The sequence below is a fragment of the Neopelma chrysocephalum genome, unplaced genomic scaffold (genome assembly GCF_003984885.1).
Source record: "Neopelma chrysocephalum unplaced genomic scaffold, ASM398488v2 Primary Assembly neopelma1_26, whole genome shotgun sequence".
NCBI lineage: Eukaryota > Metazoa > Chordata > Aves > Passeriformes > Pipridae > Neopelma > Neopelma chrysocephalum.
The window spans coordinates 16145806-16170924 of record NW_020897695.1 but is presented as its reverse complement, the minus strand read 5'-3'; the positions used below and the strand labels follow the sequence as shown (position 1 = coordinate 16170924).

At 39.7% G+C, this 25119-nt stretch overlaps 1 protein-coding gene across 1 annotated transcript in view; it reads right to left on the bottom strand.

Annotated features, from left to right (window-relative positions):
• The window catches only part of DCLK3 (doublecortin like kinase 3), a 31424-nt gene extending 21451 nt beyond the window's left edge, over positions 1–9973 (bottom strand). Inside the window, exon 1 of the mRNA XM_027675702.1 lies at positions 9828–9973. Coding sequence (XP_027531503.1) covers positions 9828–9888 — 61 coding nt within the window. The 5' untranslated portion in view covers positions 9889–9973. The remainder of the gene's footprint in view (positions 1–9827) is intronic.
• Positions 9974–25119: the final 15146 nt, after the last annotated feature.

Genomic DNA, 25119 nt, shown 5'->3' with positions numbered 1-25119 from the left:
GCACAGCTTCTGTGTTCATTTTTAAAATTTGCAAATAATTTGTGATCATCACAGTCCTTCCCACTGTGGGGGTAGGGGGAGTGTGGGAAAGCATGGGGGGAAACCACAAAAATTCCTCTAGAAGACCTTTCCTCGGAGTGTTTTGGATCACACTCTGGACTTGGAGTAAAATAAAGTGAATTCTAAAGACTTAAGCTCTGAAGAAGTTGTGTATACAGAACTTAAACCAATCTGTATCTTAAGGAATTTAATAGGTTCAGTTGTTTAGAGCATGGTGCTGAAAATGCCAAGGTTACAGGTTTGATCCCTGTACAAGTCATTCACTTAAGAGCTGGACTTGATGATCCTTGTGGGTCCCTTCCAACTCAGAATATCCTGTCATTCGGTGAATTGCCTGGCTACACTCCCTACAACAGCAGAGTAACAGGGTTTGCCAGAGGTCACATATTGCAATTAAAAATGTATTGCTGCCATTTGTCTTTCAAAACTTATCCCTTCCCTTGACCAGTCTCTAAGTTTTTGTTCATCTTGAGTTCTTCTTGGCTCTCCTGCTTGAGATTACAGTTTCAGTAATTAACTGAATGGTTTACCCAGCAGCTAATTCTGCTAACAACTCACAGGTTGAAGTGGAATTAAATTTTAAAAGGAGTTTTACAACACAATTTAAAACAGAAGGCAGCATTGAAATAGGATCTAGGTATGGCATTGCTTTCTGTGAATAAGATGGTGTTATTTAAACCCTGCAACTTCTTTAGAAGGCTTCCACTTACAAAAGCAACTGTGAAAACGCCCCAAATCATTAGCAGCATTCTTCACGGAACTAAAGCTGCACATGACAGAAACCGTATATCTGGGAGTTGCTTTGATGTGTTGGTCTCAATATAGGATAAACAAATACAGGATAAACAAAACACTGTTTTAATGGGATGGGAAAGAACAACAGTACAAATGCCTGTTTATTCCTTAAGCCCCAGCAATTCCTGCTGAGGTAATTAAAAAATAATAATAATAAAAAAAAAGAATAATCTTACTTGGAATCAAAAATCTTTAATTCATGTCACCATATTAACAAGTGTCTTCAAGTACTTGAGTGTCAAGAATGTTTCTGGCATTGAACCGAGGGCAGCCAAGCATGTAGCTCACACAGGTTACCAGGTGTGCATCAGCAGTTGGTCCCAGGATGCAATCCGAGTCCTCTGGAAACATGCCATCTTGATCTCCTCTCCTTGCTGTAAATTATTAAAAGTTGCAACTTTCAGGGCTAGTGTACACTGTTAGTGCCCAAGACTGAAGTAGTAGTGTGGCAAGTCTCAATTCACTAAATTAGATACATGGAAACAAAACATGATCATAAGTGTTCTTTTACAGCAAGTAAATTTTACATGGGCATTATCTACAGCCCTACTGTTGGAAACACCATCGGTAAATTTTTCTCTGAGGAGCCTCTGTAGCACCCTCTCCTTCCCTGATGCTTATCCTCGCCTCCTTGCCATGCTGTACAGCATCTTAAGGAAGAGGTTTTGTTTGAGTCAGAGCTGGTGGTTATTTCAGCAACGACAGACACACACCCTTGTATCAGTTTTGACCAGATAAAATCCTTAGTAGAAAAAGAAACTCAAATTTCAGAAAGGACTGGATCAAGACAGTGTCTGATTAAGCAGGACAGTTGCTGCTAGTTCCAACCTTAGCAAGCTCCAAAGGCTCACACAGCTCAGAGGTATAAAACTGAAGCTGAAAAAAGAAACATAGTGAAGAACTGGACAGGGAGGATAAGAGAAAAGAAGTTTTAAGAGGGACTGGGACAGACACAGGGAATGAAGCAAACAGTGCCATAGTCAGGCACTATCTGACAGCAGTTCCTATGAACTTTGATACTGTCTGATAGCAATTTCCCCAAACTTTACTCACACAGTGGAAGCAGATGGAGACTGTAATAGGGAAGCAGTAAAATGTGAGGGTGAGAACAAGAGTAGATTAAGAAGTTAGGTAGAATGCCAAACTTAGACAAAGGATAGGATTGGAAGTCAGCAATAGAACTATCCTTGCATGGTCTGTTCCTTTGCAGCATCCATAAAGGACATGTACCTGCTTTTGTTGTCACTTGCCATACTAGTTCACCTTAATTTACATTTTTTTAAAGAACAGCAAGAGCTACATGCACACAAACAGCTGACTACATTAAAAGAACCTTAGCAAGCTCATCAGTAAGATAGGAAAAAAAGTTATCGACCATATCCTGTGCATCAAAAGAAGTGTGGCTAGCAGGTCAAGGGAAACGATTCTTCCCCACTACTCCACTATCATGAGACCCCCACATGGAGTACTGCATCTTGCTCTGGGGCCCCCAACATATGAAGGATGTGGACCTGCTGAAGCAAGTCCAGAGGGCCATGAAGATGATCAAAAGGCTGAAGCACCTCTCCTATTGAAGAGAGACTGAGAGAGTTGGGGTTTTTCAGACTGGGGAAGAAGGCAGTTCTGGGGAAACCTTGGACCAGCCTTCCAGTACCTAAAGGGGTCTAGAAAAGAGCTGGAGAAGGACATTTTACAAGAGCATGGAGTGATAGGATGAGGGGGAATGGCTTTAAACTGAAAGAGGAGAGATTTAGATTAGGTATGAGGAAGAAATTTTTACTGTGAGAGTACATGTTGTTCAGAGAAGTTGTGGGTGCCCCATCACTGGCAATGTTCAAGGCAAGGTTAGATGGGGCTCTGAACAACCTGGTGTAGTGTAAGGTCCCTGCCCACGGCAGAGGGGTTGGAACTATATGATCTTTGAGGTCCCTTCCAACCAAACCACTCTACTTTTTGAAATTACTTCCTCCTTGCATACAAGACAATTTGGAAGTGTATACAGTTTTTCCTATGTCTACTCCAGGGTACAGCAGATCCTCTTTTACAGGTAAACTAGATTAAAGGACTGTGTTGGAAAAAAAAAAGGGTAACTAGAAGAGCTGAAAAGTGTGTGAAAAACTATAGGAAGAATAATTTCTTTGCTTAAGGGAGTGCAGCCCTGAAGAACTGATTTTGTCTCAACCAATTCCATGGAGTTTTAAAGCAATCAACTTAATCTAGATTTCTCAGAGAGGATTACAGTCTGGTACCCAAAAGAAAATTCTGAGACCTGATCCACAAACCTGCTCAGTGCTCACAGCTGCAAGGGCATATACTGGAAGAGATACTTCAGACAAGGTAACATAACGCAACACATAGACAATGCTAAGTCATCCCAAAATTCAGGAACTGGGCATGTCAAGTTGCTTTCTTCCCCAGATTAAAGTACTTTTGATTTTATTTTTTGCACCATGACTCCTGCTGAATGCAGTACATGCCCTCTCTTTACAGGTGTCGCAGATAGGCTAATCCATGTTTGCTGCTGCAGCAATAACCACGACAGAAAAGCCCTCAAGTTAATAAGCCTGTATTAACAGCAGGGTTCAAAAAACATACAGCAGGAGGCATGAAGAGCCAGGGTAAATAGTAAGTAGGTGCTCATTAGATACGCTTTGTCCATCACATACACTGATGGAGCCATAGCCCTTGGGGATAGTAAAAGCAGCATCTGAAAATGTAATTAATGTGCATATCTTAATGCACAGGAACATGGGGTGGGGGGATAGCAGTCCTAATCAATAATCATAAAGGCTTGACTTTGTAACATGGCCTCATAGAAATGCATTTTTTTAAAACATTGAAGGAATACATTGAACAAACCTTATGTGTTCAGAATACATTTGATGGTAAAATATACTTTGCAATAAAATATTATTGTAAATCATACTGTATATAACCATGCCTTACTAAGCCAAATAAAAGAAGCACAGTCAAAATATTTTTAGACAATGTATTTTATTCAATTACCCTAAAAAAACCCACAAACCCTCATCATGGTATTTGCATGAATTCTTATCTGCATTAGCTACTGGAGCAGAAAGAAAACAAAATCATGTTCAATATTACAAACAACATTTATCAGCTGGAATCTTTCAAAAACAGTTTTAATATTGTAACAATGAAAAATAAATTAAAAGGGGGGAATGACTTTAATTTCTGTAACATCTTTTATGCTACCCTAATGGGCACCTCCAGTCATACTCATGCCAGCACATTCATGTCCAATTTGCACTAGTGTAGTGGAGATCAATTGCTGAGCCAGTCTAACCCAATTTTTAGAGAATTAAAATCACTCAGCAGTTCAGACAGTATTCTAAGTTCACTGAAGAAAAACTAATTTGGGCTCGTATACCAAAAAAAAAAAATCAGAATAATATCTCTATCTCATAAATATATAGTTTTGGCCCCAAAAGATCATAAAAAGTTAGTATGATGGGATTACAAGTTCATTATCTTTCACAATTTCACATCAAGCATGCTTAAATTTGCATGCAATATTATTATTTTTCCTTTAACTGTCAGCCCTGTACACTCAGCTGTGTGTCAAGTTGGGTTCCTTCTGTCCCACATGTCGCCAACAGAACTAAACATTCTCCCGGCCAAATATGTCTGGTCCCATTAGGTGAGTTGCCAAAGTGTCAACTGCAGGAAGAGAAAACATCCTTAGCAGCTACACCCAGAGTGCAAGAGCATGGAAGATGCACACCTTTGTACCCATTCCCTGTTCTCATATAAGGGCAGTCAAGACAACTTCAAAATTTTGCATATCTTCAACATACCCGCTTTTTATTTTAAGAATAAACATACATTGTGTCATGCAAACTGGAAACGAGGTCTTCAAATCTTTCAGTCCCATAAATGCCCATTCTCATTCTTCCCCAGCCTTTCACTCTAGAAAGAAAGAAGCGAGTCTAATTCCTTCTCCCTGCCCATTTACCTCACTCCCTTTTCACTGCCAGTTTTGGAACACAGACTTCTGAGTTAATGGGAGATCCTAGAGGACAAAGAGCACCAGAGCAGCTGAAGTCAGCATATGTTGTAGCAAAGGAGTTCCTAAGATGGGAAGGACTATCTAGAATGACAGTCTGATGGGAAAACATTGCAGCTGGCTGGACTTCAGCAGAGAGATGGAGACGGAGCCCTTCCCCATTGGAATCCTCGCTATGGCTATGTGAACTCTGGATTTTCCATTCTCAGGATGGATGGTGCCTCTGCTCCCAGTCCCAATGTGGGAGCCATCCCACAGAGAAATGCATGTGGGAGGGCCAGCATCCCAATGGCCATATTTACTGTATGAGAATCCCAATGGATAAGTGACATTTCACAGCCACTTTTCTTTCTTTCTGCTCAAAGAAGATAAACTTGGAGTTTTCCTTAGCCTATTTTTCCCCCTTCTCCTTCCCTAAATGTTCAGAGTCCCTTTGCAGTTTGTGCCCTCTCTTGTCCAGCTCCCTCCACAATGGAGCAGCAGCATCCAGACTGCTGCAGGGAAGTCTAGTTTGCTCTCTGTGTTACACTTCCCTTTCCAACCTGGCAACAGTGGTTGGGCAAAAATTACCTTCCCAGGTGATTACCTCCTTCCCACTGCAGGCCCCCAATCACTCCACTGTACAGTTTCAGATTTTTTAAATCAAGCCATTTGTAATTAAAAAATAAAATATTTACACCAAACACAGATGGTTACTGCCATGTGTTAGTGTTAAACTGAGCTGAATCACCCCCAGAGCAGCAGATGAAGGTAGATTTCATGGAGTCTGATAATGACTCACAAGTGTCATAATTTTTACTTTTTTTTTGGAGCAGAACCCCACTTTCACTATCTTCTGACATTTTAAGGGTAGCAAATTAAAAAGCAAGAATAAAGAAAGCCTTATAGAGATGTATACAGATACATAATCTGTAAAGACTATGTGAAATGTAAGACTGCACGTGAAATGAATCAGTGCCTTTGGAGGTGTGAGGCTCAGTTTAAGTTGCATGAAACCAAAAAAAGAATATTATGAAACTGCTCATTTATTTAATTTCTTTCAAAGATGACAGGCTGTGTATTTTACTGGGAGAAGCCATGACTACTTTCTGCATTTTGACTGCTTTAGGGTCTGCCCCAGTAACCAGGAAAGTCAGCTCTGCAGACCAGGACCCTCCATCAAGAATCTTTCAGGAGAGGGACCAAACTGACAGAGGGAAACAAAAACATCTTACACAACTGCAGTATTTGCCAGAATCTATCTGGCAAACCCCTCAGTGTGTTTCTAAAGAATCAGCCTACAAGGAGTTTCACTTTCACGTTGATGCTCTTGACTCTTGAAGTACCATATACTTTCAAATTAATTATTCATGTTTCATCACAAAGTAAGCTTTTAGCTGCTTTGTAGTCCTGTTAGCCAACAATGCCTCAGTCAAAGGAGCAGGATTGTGTTTTTTCTTGTGGGAGATTTTATTTGCATTGTTTCCTAAATCTCAACTTGATGACTAATCAGTTGCAACTGAGCAAACCCAGTGAAAATAAAGGAGCCTGCAGAGGTGTCACTGAGAGTTTAATTAAGCTTCTAGATCCTTTATTACCAATAACCTTGTTGCCTAACTAAAGGAAAGACCCAGCCAGAGTCTGATTCTCCATCTGGTTTGCAAAAGGGGAAATCACACAAAAGTTTTCTTTGGAAATATAGCACATTTAAGAGATGTTAACTCACATATAAATGTAGAATTCCCAACTCCATTACCACAGAACCACTTTTTCAGAAGAGACTCATATAGGAAAGTCAACATTGCAAAATAAATTGTTTCACAGAACTTACAAAAGAAAATTAGTTTCTCGGGAAAAATGTAAGCCAGTGTTAATTAGACTCAAAAGCATGATGACAAAGCAGAAAGATCATGATTTTCACACCACCAGACATTTCTCAGCATTTCCATTAACTACATTATTTGGGGTCATGAGAAAACTAAAACTGGGAGAATAAGTGCAGGCTAGCAATATTGATGGAGTGGGAGATGGTGTTTATAGAATGTCTACTGAGAACTTCTTCTAAGAATATATAACATAATTGTTTTGCATTCTTACAGTAATTAGACTGAGTAAACAATGCTAGAACAGAGGGAAGATGCTAAACACGCCTTCCATTTGCAGTGAAAGCAAGCTACTGCTAGGTAAGATGGACAATTTGAAAGCATTACCAAAACTCCAACTTGACATTAGAATCAACCAAGGTAGTAGCTCCCCCTCCTTTTTTCATAGTTTCCAGAATCTAGGGAAGACTACAAAAGGACAGACTGAAATTGAGAAAAACGTGGAAAACAGTATACTGTTAAGAAGAGAAATGTCACATTCACCTCTTCAACTACCACATTTTCAGATCTGATCCAAGTTGCACTGAAGCTAATTAAAAGATTCATTAGCTTCAGTGAGATCTGGATCAGATCTAACTGAGGCTCCTAAAGTCACCATAATGTTCTGATGCTAATTATATTTACAACAAAATCTATATAACGCTAATTTCAAATGTTGTTAAATGTCAAGGAATCATCAAATTAAAGGAAATGAGAAAAAGCAGTGACAGCAACCAACTCAATTCACCCTAGAGCTGTTGCAAAAGAAGGATCATGAACTTTCCTTATTTCTACAAAACTATAGATGTTTCTGCAGAAAACAAACTAAGCAAAGTAATCTTAGAAATGGGGAAATGAATCCCACACAACTTCCCTTAGTCACCACATGCTGAAAATCCTGCTGATGCCAAAATTGTGACGCTCTGCAGAACATGACTAGAAAAAGCAGCAGTGCAGACAGATACAAAGAATGTAAGTGACACTACCAGATAAAGATACATTCAAAAGTCAGGTTAGCATGTCCAAGGTAATTAACTTGAGTATAAAAAAAGACTATAAAGACAAGGTAACTTTAGCACAGCTCAAATTCAGAGGCTTGAACAGCTGCCAATAACCTGAATTAAATCAAGTTATCTTATCTTTGCCGACAGTTTAAGTCCAATTAACCAATTCAGGTTAACGAACCACAGATGGAGGTTTACCAGAAGCTAACTCTCAGCTGACATGTCCTAACATCCTACAAAAATTTTCATGGAAAAAGTCATGCCATTTCAGGAGATCCACACCCATTACATTACAAGAAAGAGACTAACTCAGCAGGATCGGTTTTATCTGGAGAGCCGCAGGGTGGCTTCCTGAGATACAAAATGCAGCCACCTCTTGAGAAGAGCATGATAGAATTGCTATAATAACTGCACTTCTACTACCTAAAGTAGTTGTAATATATGTTTTGTAAGCTTCATTTCACTTGATGACTGTTTCGAGCGTCTGCTGGGTTCCCAACATTTCAAAGTGTCAAAACTGCATTCAAACCATATAAAAAACCACAAGAAGCATCAAGAGAAAAAAAGGGGGCTAAAGAATAAGGAAACAAGGAGGTGAGAAGACAAACTTGCATGCAGACTTGCATATATGCACATTTTTATTTCTCTATAAAGTTAGTAGCAAAAGCATACATAACGAACCATATCAGATTTGGTGATAAATTTTTAGTTTATACCCTCACACAGCATGGGTTTCAATCTAAATGCTCAGAGGAAGAAGCTTTAGAAACTTGTTACAGTGTTGCAAGAGGTTGGTTTGTTTTGTTGGCTTAGGGTTTTTTTAAAAAAACGGAAACTTTTTAGTACACAGTACAGCAAAAGCTTCAGTTTATGGGGTTGTTCCCAAACACAGCATCTCTCTCAACCTGAAAACTGTTCCATCAGCTCAAACCACTGACCCGTCCAGTCCTGCTGACTTTGTGTACTAAATGTACCCCTGAGGAAGGCAGAAGATAACACTGCACAGTGAAAAGTCACGGAATAGTTTTCCTATAAATATCTGTTCAGTTATTAAATAGAAGCAAACATAACTGATATAACTACAGAAGCCAGGGGATGAAAGGGCACAGCCAGCATTCTTCCCCAAAGAAGTTTGGCTACCACATGTCACAGCATCCCCATCTGACACAGCAGTCCTCCCCACCCTTTGAGCCCCTCCTGCCCGTGACCCCTGTACCTCCAGCTGTAGTGATTCCCAGTTGAGAGAAAATTCACCAGCCTCAAGCATATTTTAACACAGTTGTGCAACGGCTTAAAATCCTTACACTGAATGATATTTACTTATCTGGCACAGCATCAGTGTGCTCTGAGCATCCCAAAAGCATTCTTTCCAAGCAAACTATACTCGTGCTGCCTATTAAGATTGCAAGTTACTTCTAATCTTCAATTTTTATGGCAGTACAGAAGACATCGGCATGCCTTTTGGAATAGCAAACACTCAACTTCACAGTCAGACTTCAAAGCTTACTCTGGTACCTCAGACGGCTGCTGAGGTGGTCTCGGGAAGGGGGCACAGATGGCCTGACACCCACCCAGCAGCAGGGACTGGCTCTCCACGCAGTCGTAGCCCCTTGCTCTGCTTCCCAAAGTAACCCGCTTCCCAACGAATCCACTTCACTAGTCTCCGCGACGATACAAAACAGGGGGGTGAGGGGGCTTCTCTTTAATACAAAATACAGGTAATTAAAGGAACACGGTGAAACAACCATCCCCAACTTTGCGCCTTCGGGGACCTCTCTTCCCTCCCAAAGCCCTCGCCTCAATCCCACGGCCAAGAGGAATCGCACCTTCCTCTGTCAGCCTCAAGCCCCCCTTTCAAGCCCAAAGGCCACCGAAAGCCTCCCCCGCTCACCGCAACCCCACGGACACGCAAGGACCCGGAAAGGAACTTTCGCCGCCGGAGCCGCCCCATGCCGCCCTCAGCCGCGGCGCGGCGCCCCCAGCACGCCCCCTCCTCCCAGAAGGAGCCCCCCCAGCTGGCGACCTGTCGGGCAGGGGGTTCTGGCACTGCGGCGCGGGGGCTGCCCCCGGGGAAGAGGGCCGAGGGAAGGGGGCACTCACCGGCGCAGTGGCAGCAGGAGCCCGCCGCGGGGTGGAGCGGGGTCGGCGCGGCGGCCGGCATGGTGTGGGGGCTCGACTCGGCTCGGGTCGGCTAAGCTAGGCTCGGCTTGGCTGGGGCCAGGAGCTGCCCGCACCGTACTCACAGTCCCTCCGCGCCGCCTCCCGGCTGCGAGGGCAGTGGGAGGGCGGAGACCCGGCGGGGAGGCGGCACCGCGCACCGGCCACACCGGCCGTCACACCCCCGCACCCCTCCCCGCCCGCCCTCCTGGGGCAGCCCCGCCGGCCGGCACCGCCCCGCAGCCACCGCCGCCACAGCCTCAGGCGGCCACCCGCCCCCGCAGCCGATCTCCTCCCACCCTTCCCCGGGCCCCGCTTCTGTCAACGCCCAGCTCGGCCCCAGCCTGCTCGGCGTCCCCGTTTACCCCCTCACGGACGCCCACCCGCCCGGCACGAGGGTTTGTTGTGTGGCGGGGCGTGAGGCGCTGCTGCCAGCCCGCTCATGAGTGAAAAAGCCTCAGTTGTCGCCCCTTGCGTGCCAAGTAGGACTTGGTAAATCATTCGATTTGGCTTGGATTAAAAAAACGCTCGCGCGATGCGAATAAAGCGCATATTGGACACGTGAACAACTGGTTACCCAGCATCTTCGTGAAGTATGAGAAGGGAGTTTATTTCATCCAGGCTGCCCCATAGGATGCTGACTGGCTACATGGCGGGCACATCTGAAAAATATGAGAATGAAGTGATGAGCCACAAAGCTGATTTAAGGGTCGTATAAACAGATGTCTGACCACTTACCATACTACAAAAGGAGATGCAACTTGATGAGAGCATATACATACCTTCATAGGGGAAAATACTAGGAACTAAAAGGCCCTTTAATCTTGTAGTGGAAAAGTCAGAGTCAGTGTCTGGAAGCTGAAGTTGGACAAATTCAAATCAAAAATGTTATCAATAGGAGAGAGTAATCATTCGCACAAATTGTGGAAGGAAGCTGTGTTTTATTCTCTGAAAACCTCCTACTAAAACAAGATGTCTCTGTGGAAAATACACAGTGTCCCAATAATTTTACCACAGGTAAAATTTAGTGTCCAGGAGTATCCAGTAGGTCAGGCTTAGTGTTCCATCATTCTGGCCTCAAACTGTATGAACAGGACAAAGCATATATGTCACATATGCTAAACATATATCTCATACTCTGATTTCTGTAATTAACTGAAGATTTTGTCCAGCTGCCTTGTTTAATGGCTTGTCTTCTGTGATTTTACTTCTGGAGTACTTCATCATTTTTGAGGCAATGCAGTCTGACACAAACACCTTTGTAAAAAAAGATCTTGATCAATATTTATACTGAAATGTAGTTCACTGTGCTCTTTAAGAGCTCAGTATAAAGACATAGGTATAAAGTTCAAATATCTTTTCTCACCCTTTTACATAGAGCATTTATATTTTGCTAGGATATATGGTGAATGAAACCATGTAAAATAAAAGCATAGACAAAAACTATCTTATAAACTAGTCCAAAACTCAGGTTGTCAAAACCTGCAATAAATTTTTATTTATTTTCTCATGTTTGCCTTACTTCTTTGTCTAGAGCTTGTTAATCCTGAAGTCATCATTATCTGTTTGCCCTGTGTATCAAAGTTATTTTCAAATAATAAGTCTTCAAGATTAGAACTGCCTGGAAGAGCATAACTAAAGGGTTGTCTTTCAGTAATTTTTACATGTGCAGTACCAACTATAGTATATAGTATATAGTATAACAGGCTACCTCTTCAGACACACTCAATGCCCATGTGAGATCTTGGCTTCACTAAAGTGGATGGGAGGTTTCTGATATTCCCCATCTTTCACGTGGTTCTTTAAACAATGCTACCATTAATTTCTGCAGTTGTTGGCATCTCAATGACTTAATCCTGTCTTTAAGAAATCAGGGACCTGACAGTTCCTGTCTCTGGAACTACTCCATCAGGTTATTCCACACTTCTGTGTCTGACTTTTCCATCTGTAAAATGCAATAATGACACCAGTTAAAGGGATTTGCTGCCTATAGATGTAAAATCCTTAGAAGAGATAAGTATCGCTCCTAATTACCGGTATTAATCCCTGCAGTTGGTTTCCAAAATAAGACTGTAACATGACCTAAAAATCAACACTAAATCTGTAGTACTCATATTTCTTATTGTAGAATGAAAAACAGATGAGGAGTGAATACAGACTTTTGAAAACACCTCATTCCTACTTGCCTCTTGAAATTTGTCACCTCTCTCTTTGTCAGTCAGTGAAGCTGATTTTCCTTTAATCCACTTTTTAACCAGCCAGTGATCTTAACCACCCCATTCACCTACTAAACCATCTACAGCTTCCTTACCATTTCTTAATAAACATACACAAGAACCATGATATTTGATTCTCAATAATAGCCTTTTAACCCAGGTGCTTAATTTCACAGACTGAAATTACAGGCCAATGATTAATTAGCAGAAAGTTGTCAAATACATGTCTCCATGTGTTGCACACCCAGCTCATACATAGTATTGACATATGGCGATGACTGACAATAGGTATGTTGATACAGCCTTGGAAATGGATGTTCAGTCTCCTTTAGTAAGGAATTCTACTATTTTTTACCTTGTCCTAAAAGCAACAATTTCCTTCTGTCTTCGAAATCATCTCTTCTCTCCCTCTTCTCTCCCTTGAGACCCAGGATTCTGCTGGCACCTATTCTGTTTCAAGGGCTGTACTTAAAGGAGGTACATAAAATAAAATATTCTACTGATCCTCTTAAGGAATTATTCTATCTAGACGGTCATGCTCAGAGATTGCATTTTATGTGTTTCTTGTCACATTCTTAAGAAACTATCATTAAAGTAAAATCCACATATTTTCATGGCGGACCTATTAAGTTGTATCCCAGATATGATTATCCCTTCTGCTATCACAACACACTGTTTTGAAAATGATAAATCAGCTGTACACATTTATCATATCAAGTGTGGAAGAAGTGGCAAGAGTTATATATATTTATTTGCCTCTGTTTTACATAAGATAAAAGAAATTACAATTGCTTTTTGACAAGAAAAAAACAGCTACTTTAAACTTAATCAGTTTATTCACAACATCTGATGAGAGCTGTCTTCCTAATGTCCAGAAATCTAATCTATGATATTGAATAAATCAGCATAAAAGTAGCATTTTCATAATGTGGTTTCAATAATAAGAATACTAGTTTGTCATTTGTATGTGAAAGTTGTTATATACACAGTGGTTTTCCAGCTTGCTAACAGTCCTTGAGGAGGCAAATAAGGCTTGACGTCTCGGAGCCCAGTGTTATAATGTAATTCATCCTAAGTCTATAAAGAAAAGTGTGTGTATTATTTTCAGATGAATCTGAATATCCCGTGTTGTCAGGATATTCCAAACACCCAGGAGCCAATGGTTGCTTTGGGCACATTAAACTTTGTCACAACATGTGGTGTAGAGTAGCTTTCACTGATGCAGAGCCTGAAATACAGACGTGTGACAGTCACTCTGACACCAATGCTACTGGCAGAACTAACAGGGATGATTTCATACTTGCAAAAAATACCTATACTGTAAATAAGACAGCAGTTACATGGCTCCCTCAAAAAAAAAAAAACAAACTAAAAAAGAAAAAAGAAAAAAAAGCCCAATGTATGTTTTCAATATAGAAATAAAGAAAAAAATCCCTGACCTTTACAAAGGACAAAAAATAAGACCGAATCCTCTTTAAACCACGTATCTATCATGTTCTATGTCTTGAATATATGAAATACAAGGGCAAAAGAAGCAAATATTTCAGATCTCTTCAATAATGAATCAAACACCATCAGTAAAATATCAAAAATTACAGGCATTATTCAAATCACAAAAAACAAATGCCAACCTATGTGTGAACAACACAGGTTGTATCCTCCAGCTCAAAAATAAATTTAAAAAAAGAATCAAAGAATTTATATCCATGTTAGTCCTTAGATGTATGCTAAATGTAATGAAGAAAACAGTTCCCAACAGAAATCAAGTCCTAATACCAGAGTGGAGCCAAGACGTATAATTTTGCCAGAACAATGATGTTACAGGCATTTACACAACAACTGCACCGAGCAAACTCACAAGATTAAAAACAAAAGATCAGAATCCAAAGCTTCCTCAGCCTCAGTCAGCAGGCCAGCAGATATTCAAAGCAAAAACCAGACTTTGGCAACTTATTCCCTAATCAAGAAAATTATAAAGAATATAATTCTCTACTTCTTTCCAGAATTAACTTTTTGTTTAAAGGGCATATTTAGAAAAGGGCATTGTAGTTCCAACAAAGCAGGTTGTGTTATCTTCCTCTAACATACTGCCTTATTTCAGTTCCTGAGTCATGAATATACTTAATCAGTGTCAAATTCAGATAATTGGAAACTGCAATGGAAAAGGGCATTGATAATAGATGTATTATAAACGCCAATGTTTTGATGATGTGGGATAATTCTCAATGACTTGTTTTAGAAAGTGTTTATGTATTAAAGATACACTCTTTGGTATCCAGTGAGTAGATATTGTGATTGCCTGACACCCTCTGACACTCCAGGTTTCTACTTTACCTGTGCTAAACAAATAATACAGGATTATGACTTTTGCCTTCTAGCAAGATTCACAGAATGGCATGTTTATCATTAAGAGACTTCTCAAAGGAGACATTTTATATTTTATTTATATTTATTATATGTTACATTTAATAATGTCTTTTATTCAAGTATTGCAAAGGTCATCAACATTGAGTGAAATCTCACACAATGACGCGAGGCACATAGGAACTTCATTAATAGATGACCCGATCAAAACCTAGAGCTGGAAAAGCAATTAAGATACATAAACTTTAGTATCTAAAATGAATATTAGAAGTAAGAAGATTGAAACACAGAGAGACTCAATGAGGGTCACATAGCAAGACACAGAAATAGAACACAGACCCAAACTGTGTGACTTTGTGTGCCTCAATATTTACCATTATTCTTACAATATTTGACTCTGGGAGTGTTTTTCTGAAAGAACCCTAGGTACACACCTACATAAGGTCTTTGTGGATTTTAAAGAAGCCAAATCCCCTAGTTGACACTGTAGCTTCAAAAATACACTCCCTTCCTTGATTAGAAGTTTTGAACATTCTCCCTGCTGTGAATACTTCCATTTGGTACATATCAGCTTTTTTCATGTAAAATGAAGAGGAACCTTAGCTTCTTGGAGACACTGATTTTCACTGCCACTAATGGCTCAGGCAACAGAGAATTTAGCTGCAAAGAGTGTGAGACAGTGTTTGTACAGATACATTTTTAAATGACACAATTTATAGTGTTTGGAAGCAGGCAGTTTATACTTACTAATCATGTCTATGTTCTTACTGTAGAAATGGATCACTACCAGAAAAATAAAGATGGATGGGAAAAACAGACCGGTAAACCAGAAATAACAATGCCAGTCTGACACCCTCTTTTACCCCAAGGTCATTTAATCTAACACAGGCCAGTACTGATGAACATGCCTCACTTCTGAGTGATGCCGGAGCAAAGCAGCTACTACTGGGAAGGCAAGAGAGGCATCACTGATTTTCTGGGCACCTTCTCAGGTAACTTGATGGGCAATATGTTTCTCTCCCCATGTTCAGCAGTTGGGCTTAACGAGTACATTCAATTCCTCACTTCTGCACTGAATGAAAAGGCTGGAACAAGGAAAGTGTTTCTGTTTCCAGGGGTGGGTGAACAGGACTCAAATTGCCCCGCCTCTGCTGCATCTTTGGGAAATGTGGCCACGGCCTGTCATGTTCATACATGCAAAAGGGAGGGATGCTGCAGTCGGTGTTCTGTGTAATATAGTTGTAGATCTCTCTTAAATTCATTCTCACCTTTTGAAATAAGGACTTACCTTTTGAAATAAACAATGTCTATTATTGGTGGGAAAAGCAAGAATTTGAAAACTGCAGATTTGATCTGAGAAACCTCACAAGTATAAAATGTGAGGTTTAGCATTGTCATAAGAAACATCCCATCTTCTGTGCTTTCATTAAGAATACTTGAAAACTGTCTTTTGTGCAAGGTTCAGTCTGATTAATAATGCTTATGATTCTTAGAAAAGGGAAGAACTCGGGCACACAGGGATTCAGCATTTTGCCCCTTCTCCCCAAGGAGAATTCACATGGAAAGCCTACACAGGAGGTGATCTCACAGACCCAGACATCATTGGTACTCCTCAGCGGGACTCCTCAGCCATCACATGAGGCAGGTCAAACCATCTGGAAAGACAGGACCAGCTTGCTCTTACTGATAGTTAAAGAGAGCCAGACCTCTCTCTGTACTGAACTACAAAGCCCCTGCAACAGGGCTTTGTATCCAATAGGGAGGAGAAATTAGAGCATGTAACTTACCTTCACTTTTACTACACTAACCCTCAAAAGATTGTCTTGCCATCCCACTTAATCAATCCATTATTGTCATAGTACAGTAATACTAAGAGGTGACAATGTGAAGTGGCCTGTCATTGCACCTGGAATTATAGAGGTCCAATAGTCTGATGACCTGGGTCCAAATTTACACTTCAATTAATCACTGATTGTCAGTTATAATAGGAAGAAAGGACAAGGTTAAGTCACATGGAATGTTTCTAACTTAATACAACCCCCACAAGGAAAAGTTAACATATTTTTGTTTTTATGACTCATAACCCCTTTCATACCCACAGGATCCTGAATTTAGCTATTTAGTTCAGAAAAACAGGAAAATAAAGACCATTTATGATCCAAGTCAGTAACAAAGAAAGAAACAATCTACAAAAGAGAAAAGTATATTAAAGAACAGAATGTGGTGGGTGAAAAAACTGTATCACTTTGACAAGGCCAAGACACAAGACAAGCTTGTGCATGGTAAATGCATGGAGTGTTCACACTTTTATGCCAATGACAATGTAAACACAAATATACCTAATAGGAATGCAATTCTCATGAGAAATCACAGCCAAATGACAATTCATAAGTGTCTGAGAAGCATGTGATGAAGCAGAATTCTTAAAATCAAATAACGCCAAGTTTGTGGATTTGATCCCTGTATGAGCCATTCACTTAAGAGGTAGACTCAATGATCCTTCCAACTCAGAATATTCTGCGATTCTGTAAAATTACTTTTTTCCCCACTTTTTTCTCTTGTCTCAATAATGATTTTAGCAACCTCGCATAAGAGTAAATGAACACTGCTCAGCTGTATCCAAAGACAGAGCATTTCAAGTGTTTTGAAGAGTTTTCTAAGTCTATTAAGTTTTTATAATGTTTCCTTAAAACTTTGAGTTTTGTAACAATATATTAGAAATACAACATTTTATTTGGGACAAAAGATTCCCATTGGGAGGCAAGGGACTGAGCTCTTTTCTCAGCACAGACAACACTGATCTGCTCTGGAGCCTGGCACAAGTCACCTCATTTCATGGCGCCTGTGTTTCCTCTTCCACCTTTTGCCTAATTAGCGGTGATATTTTGGTGGAAAGGGATAGAGGAGACAGGACCAACTCCTACAGCGTTGTAGATACAAAAAATAGTACCTTCAGACTCCACTTTCAGCTAAGACCTCTCGGTATTACTGAGGTATAAATAATAATATTGCATTGCAAAGCACCCCCTAATATTTAAAGGAAGATTGTGTGTAAAAACAGTCACCAGTTGTTCCTTTTCTGCATGCTTAGGATGACTGGTGCCATTCCATAACTTCTGGGAGCCCCAACCAGAATTAGCTATTTATTCTTGACTTTGATGAACAAGATGCCAAACCAGCAGGAGAACTAAAACAGGAGAAGCTGTTCTAGCAACATTTTATATTTAATTAATCTCATAATCTAACAACTATTTCTTGAAGTCTTAGCTACAGTTGTATGAGAATTTGCACTACCATAAAAAAATGCTCAGCCCTCCTGATTGAGAAAGAGTGTCTTGAAAATACCAGCATTACAGGTTGAAGAAGCAGCACAAAAATATGCAATACTGGCATTAACTGTTTCCAGACTGAATTGCCAAGGAAGAAAGCCTTTTGAGACTGTGATTTTCTCCCCAATTTCTCATTTTACTTTTTCCCTCTTCTTGTCCAATAATTTTGACAGCAGTGACTAATTTCTACCAAAATTGACGAGAGAGCAGACATTTGAAACATAACTGTCTTGTATACATTTTGTGAAAACTTAAAGCTGGCTGGTACACAGCAAGCCAAATTATTTTCCCTCCAGAGAGCAAAGAAACCAGGATGTAGCTGCTCTTCACACATGCAACTGCTGACAACCCACTGGCAGTCAAGCACGTGTAACCATCCATGGGCAGCTTCACATTAGCCCTGGCCCTGCTTTTCAGGGCTAGCATTGATAGCTGATGCATCAACAGCACAAGGTGGAGAGCTGACATTGCTCAAATTGGAGGAAAGCATAAGGGGGAAGATAAAAGACTGGAGGCAAAGGACAATTCATAGCAAACCAGGATTGCTATGAAAACCCACTGCTTCCAGAAAAACTTCCTTGAATCTCACTGGTTTTCTGATAGGGACCACAGCAGACATACTGTCCATTTGAAGACAATACAGTAAAATGAGCAACACAGCATTCACTTCGATTTCTCAGAAGAGCACTTTAAAAGCCTTGTCACCTTTTTGATAGGACTTTTCTTTGCTTTCTATGCCAATATGCAGTAATACATTATTTATAAGCTTTTGAGCTCTTTATGCATTAATTTCATTGCTTTCTTGATTTAGTCTTGCAAAACAAGAGTGCAAGAGATGCACATAACTGTACAAGGTGAAAAATCATGATATAGTGTGTGATTTTCTACCAGCCCTAATGAACTTTGCTTGACCCCAGAGAACATAGGGGAAGCAGAAGTACTAAAAGTACTTCTATATAGCTGCCAATGTACTCATACTCAAGTAAAGGAGAAAGATGTAAAAGGCAAGAGCAGGCAGCTAAGTGCTTTATTAGGATTTTTGGTGGATATGGTGCTTTAGCACACAGCCACATGGCAACAAGACAATTTTTTTTCTGGTTTTGTCCTTCTCCTCATGGTACAGTGAAAGAAAGTGGAGAAAAATTTGAGGGGCATCCCAAACCATGGCTCCTCAGCCAAGAAGACTCTGCCTAGTATAGCATTTCCTCTGCCATGTGTCCTTCAGACACAGTAATAAGCTCACGTAGAGGGAGACGGAAACAATCTACACATATATGTTCCAAATAAAATGGTGTGGGCACAATCAGTCATTCTACCTCCCAGATCAGTCAGATCAGAGCTGCCCCTGTCTCTGAGACATTTTGTTGGAACAGAACTTGGCATAAGATGTTCTGTTTAAAAAGTTTTCTGCCTTTCCTTCCCTGGCACAGATTTGTGATTCCAGCTCATTCTCTACCGCTCTATCCAATGCTATTTGTAACATCTTGCTTTGACGCGAGATTCAAACTGAAACAATTAATGCAGGTGCACCACTGCAGAAATGATGTTGTTACCGTGTTAAATTAGCCATTCTACAACATGTGAACACCACCTTTCTACTAGACTTCCACTCAAATTTCATTCCTAAACAGCTATACTAAGATTTTAAACAGCTTTGAACTAAAAGACCTGAGACTAGACAAATTTTCCTCCTGCTGAAAGGGATGAAATTCTTCTGTACCTGCAGAACAATGAGAAATAGTGTATTGACATGAATGCTTTTACAGTCTCCTCAGGCAGAAGACATGGATGAAGTATTAACTGTACAGACAATGATATTTATTGTTGTAGTGGAAGATGGCTACAACCTTTAATTTATACTTTTCTCATTTGCCAGTGTTTCTGACAGTCTCTGTCTAAACCAAGGAAAATTAGACTTGACATTCCAATGGTGAAAAGGTGAGAAAAGAAAAACAGGTTGCAATTTCCATCCCTCTGAGAAAATTCAGTCTCTTTAAAGCCATCTTAGCTCTACTGCAGATCACTTCACAAAATCCCATGTGGCACCTCACTTCAAACAAAGGCACCACAATGCAGTGGTGCCTGTATCACTTCATCTAGTTAAACAGTAATTTGTCTTAAAAACAAGCAAAGTCACCCGAAAATTTAAGTTCACCTAAAAAATGTTCTCTGCAAAAAACAATTATCCCTCTCTTGAATGATCTTAAATTTCTCTCAAGTAAGGAAGCAGAAGTGAAGCAGTCCAAAGTAAGCAAACACTTTCTAATCCCTCTCTATATATTAGAAACAGTTCTGTGGTGGTGTACTTGCTCTCAGCTTGGGAGCCTGAGGAAAATATTCTGCTACCCAGGCAACTTATTCACATCAGCAGGAAAGCCCTGTGGATAGTGTCTGCCAGCTAATCTGAATGAAAAATCCTACATCTCACCAGCTATGTCTTTTATTTACTTAACAAGATACAAATACAGCATCTGTCTTACAGTTTTTGTAGAGAAAGGAGTGACGTTTACTATGAAAACTTGATCAGAGTTGTTAGCCAGTGCTTTATCCTCCTGTGCCTGTGCTGAAGATCACTGAAAGACTGTGAAACACACTCCTAGGATGCATTTCCCTTACAATAAGCTGGTGCTGAAACATGTTATGTGTTAGACATTTGTGTGAAACTGCAGATGCAGATGTGGATCAACGTATCCTCATTTTATCTGAGAGTAATTAGAATTATCTGCTGAGTTTTGCCATCAAATATGAATAAAATAGCAAGTCAAGTAACTAGAGACGTAAAAAGTCCTAATCTGTCTGCTGAAGCCAAGCAGATGAGAAGCTTTTATGGACAACTTTTCTCATTTTAGAGACAAACACAGAGACACTACTCTTTAAAGAACAAATGAGCATTCCAAGTATAAATTTTACCTACTTCAAGTGACTGGTTGAGGATATAAATACAGAGTGTATTAAATACATAGATCATACATGTGCCAATGCACACATTGTCATAGCCAATATGGTCCAGTGTGTGACAAATTCCCAAGAATCAGAGAGGAGGAACTGAATCCAGTCTGTGCAGAACCAGTTTTAACACTCTGTTTTGAAAAGAGTGCAGGCTAGCTGTTCCCCTGCCCTTTCCACTGGAAGATTGAAGGAAGCTACACCCCTTGTTTCACTCTACTCAGTGCTTCATACCCTGTAGTGAGTCTGAACTGCACTTGAAAATCAAGATCGTAAAAAAAATTACCACTGTAGCAAGCTGATAAGGGAAGGAGCATCACCATGTGAACAAATTCTTGCTTTATATTTTAGACTTGTTTTTTTTAAGGCAGTAATGGAAATTCATTTATTTTAGACATGTAAAAAAGTAAATGTTTCAATCCAATTTCTGTGTTACAGTAATACAGGCACCTATATTGCCAGGGTATAGAAAATATCTGGAGGCAATATTATCAGCTTATCATTTTGAATGTTCAGTGAGCAATTCAAAGGAGGACAATTCAGAGAGAATCATGCTGTGGTAAATAAGGAAAGTTTTCAATAAGAATTCTTTCAGAATGGAGTCTATCTGAGCCTGGGATTTTTTATGGCCACTTTTCCAAGCAAGAATTTTAAGGAAACCTGAATCTCTCTGTTATGAAGTCCATGAGTGGGTGCTGTTAATAACTCCAGTAGGTTGGGAATGATTGCACATGACTTACAGCTTTGTTTATTCACTGCATATTTTCTTAGATGACATGGCATAAATCCAAAGGGAAACAATTAGTATTCATGTGCTGAGAAACAAAGCAGTGATAGTTTTACTTCTAAATTCTCAGAGGAGTGACCAAGGACTAGATTTAAGAAAGAGATGAAAGTCATACAATGAGACTTAAGTTTACCAAACCAAAATCACATTCTTAAGCATCTCCCCTTCCCCTTAGCCATGTCTAAGTTCTCTCAGCACCTCTGTTTTATCCAGAAGTTGTGTAGTGTACAATACATAACCACAGAGAGGTGAGCAGGCTTCATCACCAAATGGCCCCAGCACTAGGCTGCAAGATCTTGGTCCTTGTACCTCCTTCCTTTCTCATCCAGTAAGTCTCTTAATGAAAGGACTTGGTCTAAGATGGAACCTTGCCTCCAGTTTGTCTTTGTGTTATGGTCTCAAAGCGGCAGATATTGGTGGTCTGAATTTTCTGGGTGAGAAAAGGCTGTTTGTGCTAACATTTTGTGTACAAATGCTCCCACCATTTCACGGTTGTCTTCAAGATGGAACTCTAGGAGATATCTTAGGGAGATGGATCCCATGTAGACACCACGGCACCTCAGGCAGCGATTGATTCTTCTCTCCATTATTTCCATGTGCCTAGCTTGAGGCAGCTCTACATTTTAGCTGAACTCATAAATAAGTGTAATGGTTGCACTGGATCACATCCTGATGAGTTTTATCCTCTACATGAACTGCATATATTTCTGAACAGAAGATTTTGGATTTCATTGTGGAGCCAAGCACCAAGCATTTGAGTACCTAACACATTCACTGAATACATTTGCTTTAATGTGCTTTCACTAAAGAGAAGAGAGAGAGAGCGAAAGATGTACATTCGAGATCTCCACATCATTTGAGGTCATCTATTAATTGTTCATTACTCAACTGATACCAGAAAGAAAACCTAAATAAAATAAACTCACAAATGCAGCTATCATCAAATGCACACAAAGCCTACAAGAGCTCAAAGAGAAAGGTAACATATGGGTAAGGCTGAAAAAGCTAATTTTAACATGATTTAGTTCAGTAAAGAACAGATCCTGATTCAAAATGTGGCTTTATTCTTATCTCACATTGGTTATACTTAGTTATTTTTCTGAAGATTGATTCTCACTTTTAGCAATTATTAAGGCATGCTGTTTGGCAAGTAAGTAAGGCGTTTTTACTAAATTTGGTACCTTTTCTTTGGTAAGTAGAAGAATGTATATTAGGTAACTTAATTGTTAGACTGTATTCTATTAGAAAAAGGCAGATAATGCTTCCCGTTTCTAAGGGGATTCCTTCCTATTCACGATTAAGCTAATTTGGATGGAAATTTCAATTACATATAATAGGCAAAAACTTGACTACTTCAGGCAAGTAAATATAATTACATGGGATACTATGAATAAAAACAAAACATTTATTGAATTATATTTTGAAGTTAAAACTATTTGAATAAGGAATTCTTTGTGGTCATACGTCCTTCAAGATAATCTAGAAGCAGAGGAGGTTAACTCCTCCTCTTCAAGGCTGCCATTAGGTTGTAAATTTTCTTCACTCAGGTTTCAACACCTAATCAACTTGTCAAGTTCTAATGGTCCTTGTATTGAATTTAGCTTTTCATGCAGCAAAAGACATATAATTTACTGCTTCAGCAAATCCTACGCACCAAATCACTACAGGTGATTTCACCTATTACGTTGACTGGACTTCTGTGACTGACAACAAATACAGACTTTTTCCTAGGCAATTCACAAGGATTTAATAATTAACTTTAATCTGCAATATACATTTTCATAGCAATATGCAGGTCATAAGCAGTAAACACATTTTAGTAGAAAATATTCTTGACAGTGGGCCCATTTGCATGTCTTTTATGAAGCCATCATTATTTTATTCTGTTGTTTCAAGCTAGGGCAGAAAAATAAATCACCAAATATACATCTTAGTTGCTTTGTTAACCTACTTCTAACTTAGTCTGGGAATGGGTCAGTTAATGCTTTTTCACTCTGCTTAAGATATTTTTCTTAAGCAGAGTGAAGGACATGAAGCAAAATAATTTTCTATCATTGTTTACAAAGCTGGTTTTGCTCAAGGCTCTTTATCTCTTCATATCAATCAGCCAAGACTAATATGTGTGACAGAAAGTAGGACAGATATCCCCAAAGAGGGACAAAAAAATGAAATGACAAATAAGCTGAAAAAGATGCAGGGTCATTTCCCTTTCAGCTTCAGTGAAATACCTTGTTTTATGAGTCAGCACTGAAGACATAAATAGTTTGCAATTATATAAATAGTTTGCAATTATAAATATAGTAAAATTATGAATGCCAGACATTTGCAGAACGTATTTTGCTACCTCAGTTTAGTAAGGCAGGAACAAACAGGACTGATTGGTTTGAGATATCACAGTCAAAAAGCAAAAACCCAGGAGATAAATCTATGTTTTGGTTAACTAATCAAGCAGCCAGAACACCAGGCCCTTGTGCGACACAGGCAGAATCACCTCACAAAGAAAAACAGCGAAGCAGTCTAATATTTTAGAGGGTTAGCTTAGGAAATCCTCATATGCACAGAGACGCACTCTCCCAGCCACAGGAATAAACACTTTCTACAGCACCTAAGAACCTGAGAGAGCAAACAAGAGGTTCATTGCCCTGCAGCCTTCAGTTCAATACTATCGACGTCCAGCCCAACTGGCAAGAGAACATCCCTGTTTTGATTTCAGACTAGATGAATAGGTCAGAGTGCTTCAAAAGGTACACTTCAGTTCGTACATCAAGACCTGACTGCCCTGCAGTAAGACCTGAAAAATCTGACTCTAGTTTTGCTCGTTTTCCCTTTACAACAATGAAGGTAACATGATTTTTACAAGATTTACTCAATTTTCCCTTAAATATGAATAAGATTAAGATGTGTCTGGAAGCATTTATGCTGGGTGCAAATATACCCATGTAGTTACTTCCAGTGCAGGGACAGCAGATATTACAGCCCTCTGAGCCCATGTTTAAACATTTCACCAAAATACATATATCTCCACTTAACTGTGGTTTTAACCTTTTTTTAAGACAGCAGTGCTTTTTTGAGGAACTGTGGAAAGCTAATTAATTTATATTGCAACAAATTATCAGAGGTATTTTTTTAATCCACCTACCCCCATTTAAAACAATTGTTGAGGGGGAATAAGTAAGATTCTGCAGGTGGAAACAGTACAGGTACTCTCACTTAGAGATTCTCTCCTTGCCATTTTCAGATAAGAACATTTGCTTTCCAGGAGAGCTTTAAAGTCATCAGTGCTAATGAAAATGACAGGTAAATTAAACCTGATCAAGGAAAGCAAATGACAGTGTATTCCAGGGGGAGGCTGGGTCAGGCAGAATTGTCCATGTTAATGCCAGGCAGCTAATCAAAGTCTGAACAACATATAGGGAGTGAGGTCCTGTAATGGGAGCAGAAGATGACAGTAGCATGCAAATCAATATTCTTGTGCACCTAAATACTGTCATGCACTATCTATTCCTGAATTTCTTCATCTCAAAATAGGAATGATCGATACATGTCCACCGGGATATAAAGCTCAGCTGTCTAATGTTTGTAAAGCATTTTGA